The sequence below is a fragment of the Coffea arabica genome, chromosome 1c (genome assembly GCF_036785885.1).
Source record: "Coffea arabica cultivar ET-39 chromosome 1c, Coffea Arabica ET-39 HiFi, whole genome shotgun sequence".
Lineage (NCBI taxonomy): Eukaryota > Viridiplantae > Streptophyta > Magnoliopsida > Gentianales > Rubiaceae > Coffea > Coffea arabica.
This window is the reverse complement of record NC_092310.1, coordinates 50315559-50327151: the sequence shown is the minus strand read 5'-3', so window position 1 is coordinate 50327151 and position 11593 is coordinate 50315559. Positions and strand designations below refer to the sequence as shown.

At 37.9% G+C, this 11593-nt stretch overlaps 1 protein-coding gene across 1 annotated transcript; it reads right to left on the bottom strand.

The window, feature by feature from the left end:
- Positions 1-580: 580 nt before the first annotated feature.
- LOC140005914 (putative F-box protein At1g67623) lies at positions 581-1695 on the bottom strand. Its single transcript, XM_072047187.1, has 3 exons — positions 1571-1695; positions 1308-1470; positions 581-979 (listed from the first exon to the last, which is right to left on the bottom strand). Exons 1-3 carry the CDS (start codon positions 1693-1695, stop codon positions 581-583), a joined length of 687 nt encoding a protein of 228 aa, XP_071903288.1.
- Between the last annotated feature and the right edge of the window lie 9898 nt (positions 1696-11593).

The window sequence follows — 11593 nt, the reverse complement described above, 5'->3', positions numbered from 1 at the left end:
TGTATTTTATATGTGCATATAATTATAATATATATGTGTATATAGTAATATAAAATTAAAGATTAGCATAATTATATAATGCATTATATGAATATGTATAATAATTAATTAATTAAGTTGACAAAATCATTCAGCAATTTTCTTTGGATAATTTCATAAATCAAATCGTGGTCTATTCATCGTAGTATCACATTGTCTTAAAAGACAAGCTCTTTATGGCTTGCCTCCATTATAAGAACAGAGTACCCTTTTTTCCATAAGTAAATTGTTTTGCAGTATCTAATCAACCACCATTTCGTTTGTACTTAGTAAACTTCTCACTTCACTACAGTATCCGTCACGTAGATCACTGCTGAGGAGTTCCCTCTTTACCTTCTAACTATCATCCTTTATTCTTACATTTCATACACGTTTGTCTACAACGGCGTTTTGTCGAGAAAATGTCAGAACATACAAGGGCCAAGATAAGCTGTTTATGTTTTCATACCAGTAATATTAAGAGAGTAAGAAGTAGCGGTCAATTCAGTTGGCAAACATAAAAAAAGCGTAACGATGTGTTGTCAACATTCAATCTTACACACTAACGATATGGCAGGGCAGCACAAATTGCTCGAATTTCTTCATCGCAAGCGCACCCTTCACATGTACTCTCCTCCACTTCATCGGGATGCATAGGCCATGAAGATGTTTTCCTCTCATGTGTCATGGCACAACAAATGGGCGTTGGGTTTAGAAACACAGGATTCTTGACCCATATCATCCTCAGCAGCGCTCGCAAATTCTGACGGCAAAGATTCACTCTGCCTTGAAGAAGTCTGGATTTCATGAGCAGTCTCATACCTTTGCGCTTTAACTCGTCCCCACCAACAAAGATGTAAATTATTCCCAACGCATATGCAGCATCGGCATGGCCTGAATTAGCAGCTTCTTCCAGGTTTTCCAATGCTGAGTCCTCGTGCTTATCCGAAAAAAAATCAACCTAAGCAGTTCCAAGGTTGATATTACAGTCTTGCGAAATGTATGAGTAACGAAAAAGTTTAAAAGTGCAGGCAGAACAGTGGCGGCGAGACAACAGTTATTTACTGGGGCCCAAAGCTGCAGTAACCTGTTGTACGCCAATCTTTTGGGTGAAGTGTGCTGACCAAAATCACATTGAAGCTCAAATGAAAGAGATGATGTGAGCTTGGTGTAGAAATTTTGTAACTCAAGTATGGTTATGGAATGTTAGTTCATTACTATTCCATTTAAAACATTACCGAATTTTCCCATGACTATTGCGTCTTACGTTCCAAAGCAACCCAACTTACCACTCCTTTTCGGTACAAGGCTTCTGGATTTTTGCTTTGTCTGCACTTCTTCAAGAACCTCGACACTTTGTGGTTTTTTGGCCACGGAACGATTTCAAACCTGTCGAGGGACACCCGCTGGTAAATGTTCTTTGCCTCGGAAACTTCGTTGAACAACTTACAGCTGCAAAATAATAGAAATGATCCATTAAACTAAAACGAAAAGCACAGAATGGAACAAGAATACGCCTCTTCCAGTTTGTATCATCCATAGCAGAACGAACCACAGTTTTGCCCGGAAAAGATCAGCGGATGAAGAAGACGCGACACGTGCAAGCACCTCGGATAGCACCTCGGTTGGAAGGGAGAGGATGGAGGTTCGTGAACTCCGTTTTTGTGCGTTGGCCATGACCGGTTAACTCCTTTTACTGGGCACAGTTTAGTGAATCCCTGAAAGCCCCAAGAATGGAGTAAACTTCAAACAAAAACTACTTCCTCATAAAATCCAAAAATGATAGATCAGGTGTAATATCCCACTGTTTCTGGACATCCGACTAACCTTAGCGTTCGTTCGAACAGAAATGGGAAAGTGGCGACTTCTCCTGCAAACGACGCAACATTCTGTCGTCAAAAAACTGTCATCCGTAACATTTTTTCAAACCAACCAACGTATGTGTCAATACGGTCAATTCATCAGAACCGTAACAATACACCGATAGCAAGGGAAGATGAACAGTCATGAACTACACGTACATCGTAAATTTACGGGCGTTAATCGCATAGCAAAGGAGGTTCCACAGTGATAAACAGGGAGGGTTAGTTCGTACCTGTGGTCGTCAACCAACTCGTAGAAGCCGGTAGCACAGATTTGGCAGACAGGTCGGGCGGGGTAAATGGCAACCAAAAGGTCGCGTCCGATGCATATCCACACTGACTCCTCGTATGCTGCCACGAACGGGGTAAATGGCAACCAAAAGGTCGCGTCCTTCAAACTTGTCCAGACTCACTCCTCGTATGCTGCCACGAACGTCGTAACCCGAACCCATTAATTGAGAAGACGCACAAAGAGCTGGTGTTGACAAATGTTTGGGTAAATGCCATAAAGAGCTGGTGTTTTTCCTCTGTAACGCTCGAAATTCCACACTTTGGGGGGGGAAAGTTTAAACCGACACTGTTCAGTGTGTTTACACAACGGCGGAGGCGTTGATGGGCTAAACAGGAAAAACGATGAGAAGTTCAAGTAAGACAAGCTTTTTGTGGGATAATTGATGTGGCGGGGACGGGCGTGGAGGGGAGGCAAACCCGATTTACATATTGGAAAATCAACCCGTTTCGGTACTGGAGCGTGTATTCCGAATCGGGTTATGCGGAAGCCAAATTACTTTGGCAGCAGATTACAATCTATTGATATTAACAATTGTAATTATGTTTTTATATAATTTATTAATATTATATACACATATATTATAAGGGATACCCTCAGAAACCTCCCCCGAATTAGCTTATGGAAAAATCATGAAATGGATATTTTATGGACGATAGCCAAAAAGAGCTCGCGTTTTATTCAAGAACTTGTTTATTTTCATTTAATCCGATAAATAAATTTGTAATCGAAAAAATGGGTACTCTTTTCTTATAATAAAGGAGAGCCATAAAGAGCATCAGTTTTATTGTAAATCGAGTTTATTTTTTATATTATCCGATAAATATATTTATTTATGGAAAAAAGGGTACTCTGTTATTATAATGCAGGAAGACCATAAAGAGCTGGTCTTATACTACAAAGTGATACTTTACAGACTGGGACCACGATTTGGTGAGGCTTTTCCAGCAGTAATACTTTTGTTATAAAACTAATAAAATTAAATACTATAATTGAATTGAAAACATACTAGGTTACAAGTTACGTCCGCTACTAAACCCTTGTTCCCTATAAAACTTTCGGTATGTTTCCAAAAAAAAATCTGAAACTTAACGTACTACAAAACATGCCACTTTATTTTTAAGAGCTGGTATAGTATGCGTTGTTTGTTCAAATTTTCCTAAACCGTCATATAATTATTGTTATGTGAAATAAAAACCATACTAGTTCTGTCTTGGCCGGTAGTTGCTGCTATAAAGAGCTAGTATGTTTGCCACAAAAATTTGGTTCAAAACATACTAGTTTTCCACCGTCCGCTATTTAACCAATATTTCCTATAAAGAGCTGGTATGTTTCCCATACAAAGAAGGTACAATGTTTGCCATATAGAGCTGGTATGTCATGCGCAATTTCGTTTTCTTATTTTAACTTTCACATATTCAATTTATGTTAAATACATAAATTTAACTTTCAAAAATTGGCGCCAAATTACTTCTTCTATTGCCGCCTAGCAGTAATAATTTTTTAATCACCTTCATTACATATTAAATTTCTGTTATTGTCGTTAAATGTAATTACCAACCAGCTTTTGGAATTGTCAATTAGTTTACGTGAGTACAATTTATAAGCTGATATACTAATATTCGTTTTGCATAGGTTTCCTCTATTACGAGTTTCTTCCATTTAATTAGTTCTCTCTCTCTTGCATTTAATTAGTTTAATTACTTACTTATTTTATGTTAAATAGATAACCTACTAGTTCACTTAAAATTTGTCAAACTCGGCATTTTTCCTGGCACATCCGGTGCTTACAAAAAATTTTTTTTGTACTTATAACCCCTCAACTTTAGTAATCATTCTAATAATTTATTCTTCTTTCAATCTTCTACCAATACAAGGACCAAAGGGGCATCCATGGAATAAAAATACCTTCTCACACATGAAAATAATATTGTAATCAGATTTGGACTGCGTTGTTACCAAAAAACGCAATAGAGTAAGGGAGGTCAGTGAAATTTCTGTTAAATGGGATGGGATGCCACTGAAATTTAAATCAACCTCAGGGGAGGATAGTGAGATTATTCATATTTATTGTATTCGTTCCGAAACATCAACTATACATGATGGGAGACTCCAAGTACTGAACCAAGCAATAACCTCATCCACACCCAAATAAGCAAACAAATGTGTTGACTACTGTTGGCGAAAACCTATTCCCTCCAACCCCCAAATTCTTGTTAAAGCTGCTGTCCGTCGACACCGTGGGAGCGCCGTGTCCTTGTGTTTCGCAGAGATAAAGTTAGGCGGTGTCGCGGAGGAGATTAACCTTTGCGAATGGCTTCTTCGTCTTCAGCCGGGTCGGTCAATAGCACGGTGTGGCCTACATTATATTGCAATTGTGGTCGAAGCTGTGCAGTTCGGGTTGTCTGGAAGTCTGAAGCAAACAGGGGGCGCCACTACTATCGCTGCGCTAACGCCCTGGTATGTTCTTCGGTAGAACTGTTTCTTCCATTAATTTCGGATTGCTAAGGTAGTTGTATTGCAGAGGCCCTGTCGAACGTTCATTGGCTGGTGTGATGAGTTTGCACGAGCAACGGGGTTTGAAGTTCCCGATCCCGCCCCCCCGTCAAGTACCGCCCCCGTTTTTCCTAATACACCCGCGGCGGAGGTGTCTGCCATCATAGCTGAACTGAGAAGCATGCAAAGGAACGTGACCATCCTTAACATTGCTGTGGTAGCTGTGGTGGCGGTAGTCCTTCTTCTGGTTCTGAAACCGTGAATTCATGTGTTCGCGTTGATTGCATTCCCTCCAAACCCCCCCTACAGTACTGGACTATGGTGTCCGTAAGGATAGAATGGCCATTAAGGCTCGTTTACAGCCTCTTGTATTTGTGGTTGCCACTGCTGTGCTCCTTATGCCTTTTGTCCCTCCGTTGTCAACCGGTGGTTGCCGCATGTGGTTTTTCGGCCAACCGGCGGAGTGTTACTGTTTAAATGGTGATTTTGCGTTATATAACATACTCGGTTTCCGTATTTGGTTTATTTTGACATTCTGCATTATGTGGTTTTTCGGCATGCCCTGTTCCCTTTGTCCCACGAAATGTGTGTGCGGATGAGGTACTACGGATCGTTGATTGATCGATGAACGTCATTAGTCAGTGGGATGGCAATCGCTGCGTTGTTAAATATGAACTTCAGCTTAGCCAGGCAACTGAACAAGCTGAAGGTTACGTACAACAAAGTGGGATGTGGCACAGCATTGTTAGGTTAAATTGGAAAATTTGTGGAGTTGAACGACGAAACAAGTTCTTACTTATATATTTGGGTGTAAGTACCATCGCTTACATATCCGACAAACGGTGCACTCCTAATTTTCAGGCCTTGCATATTATCATCCCCTAACCCCTACCCTTGATACGCTAACAATCAAAACCATGCATGGTACGCCCAACAACAGCAAGGGCCATGAACAAACAACCACCCACCATCCAAATATGATCTTCAACAAAAAAATTAAAAGCACACCGCCGTACCTGCGAACCTTCACTCGAAACGCTCCACAATAAGACCAAACATAGGGTTTAAGGAGGCAACCGTGGTAGCTACCCTCAGAAAGCTGCGGTATTTTCTGCGGCGCACAGTGAGGACAAGGCTGTCAATAGCATCTCTGTCTTCAAACGTGATCTCTACAGCTGATGGATTCCAGCAAATGGTTGCGGTGTGAAGGTTGTCCGCAATGGCAACGTTCCGTGTCATACTAGCGGGGTACCCCTGGTCAGCCAGAAACCTTGTTACAGACCAGTCTTCAAAGTTGGCGCCGAAGAGGATCCAGACGTCGGTATGGAGCAGTGGTTTTAGACCCAGGAAATGTGCAACAAATTCCTCCTTGCCCGCAAACCATGCATTGTAGGTCATGATATAAAACGCCTTCAGGTTCTGCATAAGGGGGAGTGGACGGCGGCGCCACTTGACCAGCGACCGGAATACTTCCTCGTTCGCAATGGGGTTGCGAACGGGGATGCAAGACACCAGCATCGACTGTGGAAACTCCGCTCCGGGAAACCTATCTAACCGAACCAGGGCTTCCTCAACTATCCACTTCACTCCAATGTGGTGAAGTGGTAACACCTCATCTTGAAAGTAGCCGACCATGCCTCCGTTGTTGAGGACATGTATTTGAGGAAATCGTCCAAGTGCCATGAGTCAGTATGGAAAAGGATTTTGGTACGACGAGCCTGGTCGGTTCAGGGGTTAGAAAATGCAGAACGAAGCTATTCTTTCGTCTACTTACGTCTTACAGGTGGTAAACAACTGAAGCGGCCCTTTTATAGCGAAGGCTGTTGTGCCAAACCAATGCGGAAGTCAATGGGCATGCAAGGAAGAAGTTTAGTTTCGGGAAGCTCTTATAGGAGGAGATAAGGATGACGGACCTGGGTTTAAATGGAGGAGCTTGCAGTGCATGGACTGAGTGGTTAAGAGCAGTTTGACCCCTCTCAGGCATCCTTTTGCGGACCACGGTTAACCAACCTAACTTGGGTTAGTGCGATAATAAGTCACAGCTGGCACTGCATCTAAATTTTTATTTGGGAAAATTAGAAGAACCAAATGGCATGCATATTTCTGAATTGCACTACTCCGCTGTAGAAGACCAGCTGTGGACGGGTTCGGCAGGAATATGAGAACAGAGTACCCATTTCCGTAGACAGACATTTTTTTCCTAATACAATAATAACAATGATTTTTTCCAATAAAATACCAGCCTTTTATGTGTTTCCCGCATTACAACAACAGGCTACCCATTTTCCCCCTTTTAGCTGTGGGTCGAATAACAATGCAACCATTTTCGAAGAAATGACCAGCTCTTTACGGCATTCCTCCATTACAACCAATTACATACCCATTGTTCCATACACAACTTAATTTAAGAGATAAAACACAGATAATAGGTTTTCTAAATAAAACACCACCTATTCGGGGGTTAATCCTCCGTTATAAGATGACGGTACTCATACACCGCCAAATTATGTATTCATACACCGACTGAATTAAAAACGGGGTGGATTGGGTTTTTTTCTAAATTTTTTTCCATTAATTAGTTTTTAATATAATTTTTGGATTTTCCCTTTACAAATAATAGTAATAGTTTAATGGTATGTGGACCTTGATTTTCCTTCATATTTTTGAACTATTCTACACCATATTATTTTTCTTTTAAAGTATTCATTTGAATTCTAGGCCTGGGATTGTATTGAAAATGAAAATAATATTTTTACATCTTTTTATATTGTGCTACAGAATAATTATTAAAATATATATACATACGTATATATGTATACATATACAGAAAATTTAAAATAAGTGATGCCTAAACTATTCAAGATTTTCAGTTTTGATTATTAATCTTTTTCTTTACATAAAATGCTCATTCAATTAATACAAACCTATACAGAAAATAAACCCCACAGTTATAAGATGACGGTACTCATACACCACCAAATTATGTATTTGAGTTATAAAGTAACCCTTGTCCACTTCAACATACGGTTTTCTTGGGTTTGCTCCATTGTAATCGGAGTACCCATTTTTAGGTATCAAAGCGAATCTACTTCAATTCACGTAAACAAAGACTGGCGCCAAGATTTTTAGCTCGGTTGGCGGGGTTAGTCCCGAAGATGACAAGACTGGCGGCAGACTGGCGCCAGTCTTGCTTATAGCACAAGAATTACAGCCTCGTGGACGGATGGACAGATATGTGAGCGGTCATTTCATTGCTGGTGGCCCACATTTCATTTCGTTGCCGGTGGCCCACCTTCCACTGTGAATTCCAATGTGAATTCCAATGTGAGAAGTAAGATTTCGTCAAGCTTCTTGGGTTTCGTCAAGAAAATGTAAGAAAAAAAAAGTAAAGCTACTAGATTTCTTTCTTGTCCTTGGACAATAAGCATTGGTTGGAGGTATCAAAAAGAATTATAAGGAATGTGTAGATGACATTTTACAATTGGTGATGTCCTTACTTGTTTTCTTCTAATTTTTTATTTTGAATTTTACAAAAATTTATTTTGACCAATACAAACGAATCAAGTTCAACCTTTCGGACTAAAACAAACCAATGTATTTCAAATTTCAAAGGATAATTTTAGAAACCGTTAGCCAATTTTGGCGAATGATTTTTCTTGAATCCTTGGAAATTTATATGGCACTTTTTACTTTGACACCGACTGAATTAAAAACGGGGTGGATTGGGTTTTTTTCTAAATATTTTTCCATTTTTTATTTTTTATATAATTTATGGATTTTCCCTCCTCAAATAATAGTAATAGTTTAATGGTATGTGGACCTTGTTTTTCCTTCATATTTTTCAACTATTCTAGAGCATATTATTTTTCTTTTAAAGTATTCATTTCAATTCCAGGCCTGGGATTGTATTGAAAATGAAAATAATATTTTTGGAGTTTTAACGACCGTTATACAACTTTCAAAACAAATAAATTCATTCTAAATTTTTATTTGGGATTATTTCATAAACCAAATCCTGGTCACTTTCCGTAAAGTATCACTTTCCCATAAAAGCCTAGCTGTTTATGGCTTTCCTCCATTATAAGAATAGAGTACCCATTTTCTCATAAATTAAAATATTTATCGTTCGCCATAAAATAAAAATAAATCTATTTTTCAATAAAAGACCAACTTTTTATAGCTTTCCTCCATTATCAGAATAGAGTACCCATTTTTTCATAAATAAATTTATGTATCGGATAAAATTAAAATAAATCCGTTGTTTAATAAAAGATCAGCTCTTTATGACTTTCCTCTATTTTAAGAACAGAGTACCCATTTTTTGTTAGACAAAGTTATTTATCAGATTAAATAAAAATAAACCCATTTTTTCAATAAAACATCAGCTTTTTATGACTTTCCTCTATTATAAGAATAAGAATAGAGTACTCATTTTGAAGGCAAAAAGGAATTTGTTTATCGGATAAAATAAACATAAACTCATTAATGTCAATATTGACATATAGCAAAATGCTGGCCCACCTCTCAATGTGATTTTCAATGGGATAAGATTTGCACAGTACATATAGCAAATTGTCATAGCCCCTGTTCCTTCACATGTTACTATCAGACGGTAATTGTCATGGATTGCTTACAACTTATTCCGTCCAAACCTTTTCTTATAATGGAGTTTCTGATTTTATCCAAGTAATAAATTATTTCAGGGGAAAAAGGAAAAATAGAAAATTTATGGACGAAAGTCACAAAGAGCTGGTGTTTTATTGAAAACCATCGACCCCTTACCAAAGACGATCAAATGCAGCTAAATGATTTTCTTGCAACAAAGTTGCCGAAAGCAGCTTTGTGACTGTAGTTGCTAATTTTTTTTTCAACCATTTTTTTAGCAAGAGGTATCATCATTAATGTCAATATTGAGATATAGCAAAATTTGTATACCAAATAACAAACCAATTTGTCATTACAAATACAAAACGAGCAATAATATATTACAACCAATACTATCAACACTACAGATTATAAATCAAATGAAAAAGACATTTTACATTTCTGTTGGTCAGAAACTTTTAGTGAATATCAAATTTTGGTTCAAGACTATTAAAAGGATAACTGAGCTGGGTGATGGTGTTTCATGTCTTCTCGAGGTCTACTAACAATGTCTTGTTCATTCCTCGAAGATGATGATTGACCACCTGATGGTGATGCTGCATCCCCTCAAGTTGAAGAAAGTGGGACTCTCATGATTGTTCAAATCAAATGCTGCTTTGTTTTCTCAGCTTATGCAGTCTCATATTTAGTTTAAATTAATGTGGGGATGGAGAATTTCATAAATCCTTGCTATTATTTTAACCATCAATAAGTTATGACAAATGTAAAAAATTTTAGTTAGAAAAATTTTAGCTTATGCAGAGTTTATTTTTTAAAATGCCCATAAATGCAATGACCATCATAAGTGTTATTTCAATGTAGATATATTGGACCCAACTTCTTGAGCCCGCCATCACGAACCTCCCGTACAAGCTTATGCTTTGCAAAATAACACTTTGCTACCAAATCCCCTTCATATCTTGACTTATACTAGAAATTACAACAAAGACTTGCAATCAAAATTAACGAAATCATAAGCAATCCAATAAAACAAGTTTCTAAAATCTCCCAGGTCCCAATTCGCAGAATAGTTGCTGGAAAATTTGAAGCCTTGAGCTTCTCAGACGAACCAGAAGCAGCGGTCCCTTTAAGCTCTTTTTTACTTGAACTTGCACCCTTAGGTGAATAAGCTTGAGAAAGCCTCATTTGGATCAATTCCAAAAGGGAAGGACTTTTCCTCAGCCTCAATCCCAATGGACTCGGCTCGTCTAATGGGTTATACTGAGCCGGCGGTACCACCGGAAAGCCACCCACTTCCCCACTTCCCTGCTGCTACAGCCAAACCCCCCTGAAAGTACATCAGAAATTGAACTTTGCAATCATACAGACAAGACCACATCGAATAAAATCAGGAAAAAAAAACCCAAAATTCACGACTCTCCGTCCACCAAATTTTTTGTGAGGTATTGTCCTTTTCCTTGCTATAAGCCTCTTAAGAGCGTCAAGCTTTCTATTTCTTCCTAAAGTTGTTGTCGCTAATACCCTTTTTTGTTGTACTGAAGGGAGGAAAACCATAAAAAACTGGTGTTTTATTCTAAAATATATTTAGTTTTTCATCCGATAAATAAATTTATTTATGAAAAAATGGATACTCTGTTCTTATAATAGATGAAAACTATAAAGAGCTTGTGTTTTATTCAAAAACAGGTTCATTTTTATATTATTCGATAAATAATATTTTTTATCGAATAATGGGTACTATATTCTTATAATGGAGGAAAGTCATAAAGAACTGGTTTTTTATTGAAAAAACATTTTTATTTTTATTTTATGCGATAAACAAATTTGTTTATGGCAAAATGGATACTCTTTTCTTATAAGGGAGGGAAGCCATAAAGAGCTGATGTTTTATTGAGAAACGGGTTCATTTTTTTGTTGTCGATAAATAAATTTGTTTATGGTAAAATGGGTTCACGGTTCTTATAATACAGGAAAGGTATAAAGAGTTAGGATTTTATTGAAAAATGGGTTTATTTTTATTGAAAAAAATCCGCTTTATATAGTTCGTTGTGACAACGAGGCTTATCCCCACTTTTGTTTGAGTTTTGATTACACTGGATATAACCTATTCCCTCCAAACCCCAAATTTTGAATTATAACATTCAACCAAAACATGCTCAAACTCTCAGGCTCGGTCATACAAGGACAACTAGTGTGAATATCCGTGCTACGCACGGTACTTACATTATTAAAATGAATTAAACGGTTATACCATTTTTATTTGAAAAAAGTTAAAAAACTTCACCAACATAATTAAAATTTAAGATTTGTCTAACAATAGTTC

Bases quoted from the DNA above. Each gene is read 5' to 3' on its own strand.
- LOC140005914 (XM_072047187.1), bottom strand. From the start codon at position 1,695: ATGGCCAACGCACAAAAACGGAGTTCACGAACCTCCATCCTCTCCCTT. The intron at 1,471-1,570 runs GTTCGTTCTGCT...ATTATTTTGCAG, and splicing joins CTTTTCCGGGCAAAACTGTG to CTGTAAGTTGTTCAACGAAG. The intron at 980-1,307 runs GTAAGTTGGGTT...GGAACTGCTTAG, and splicing joins CCTTGTACCGAAAAGGAGTG to GTTGATTTTTTTTCGGATAA.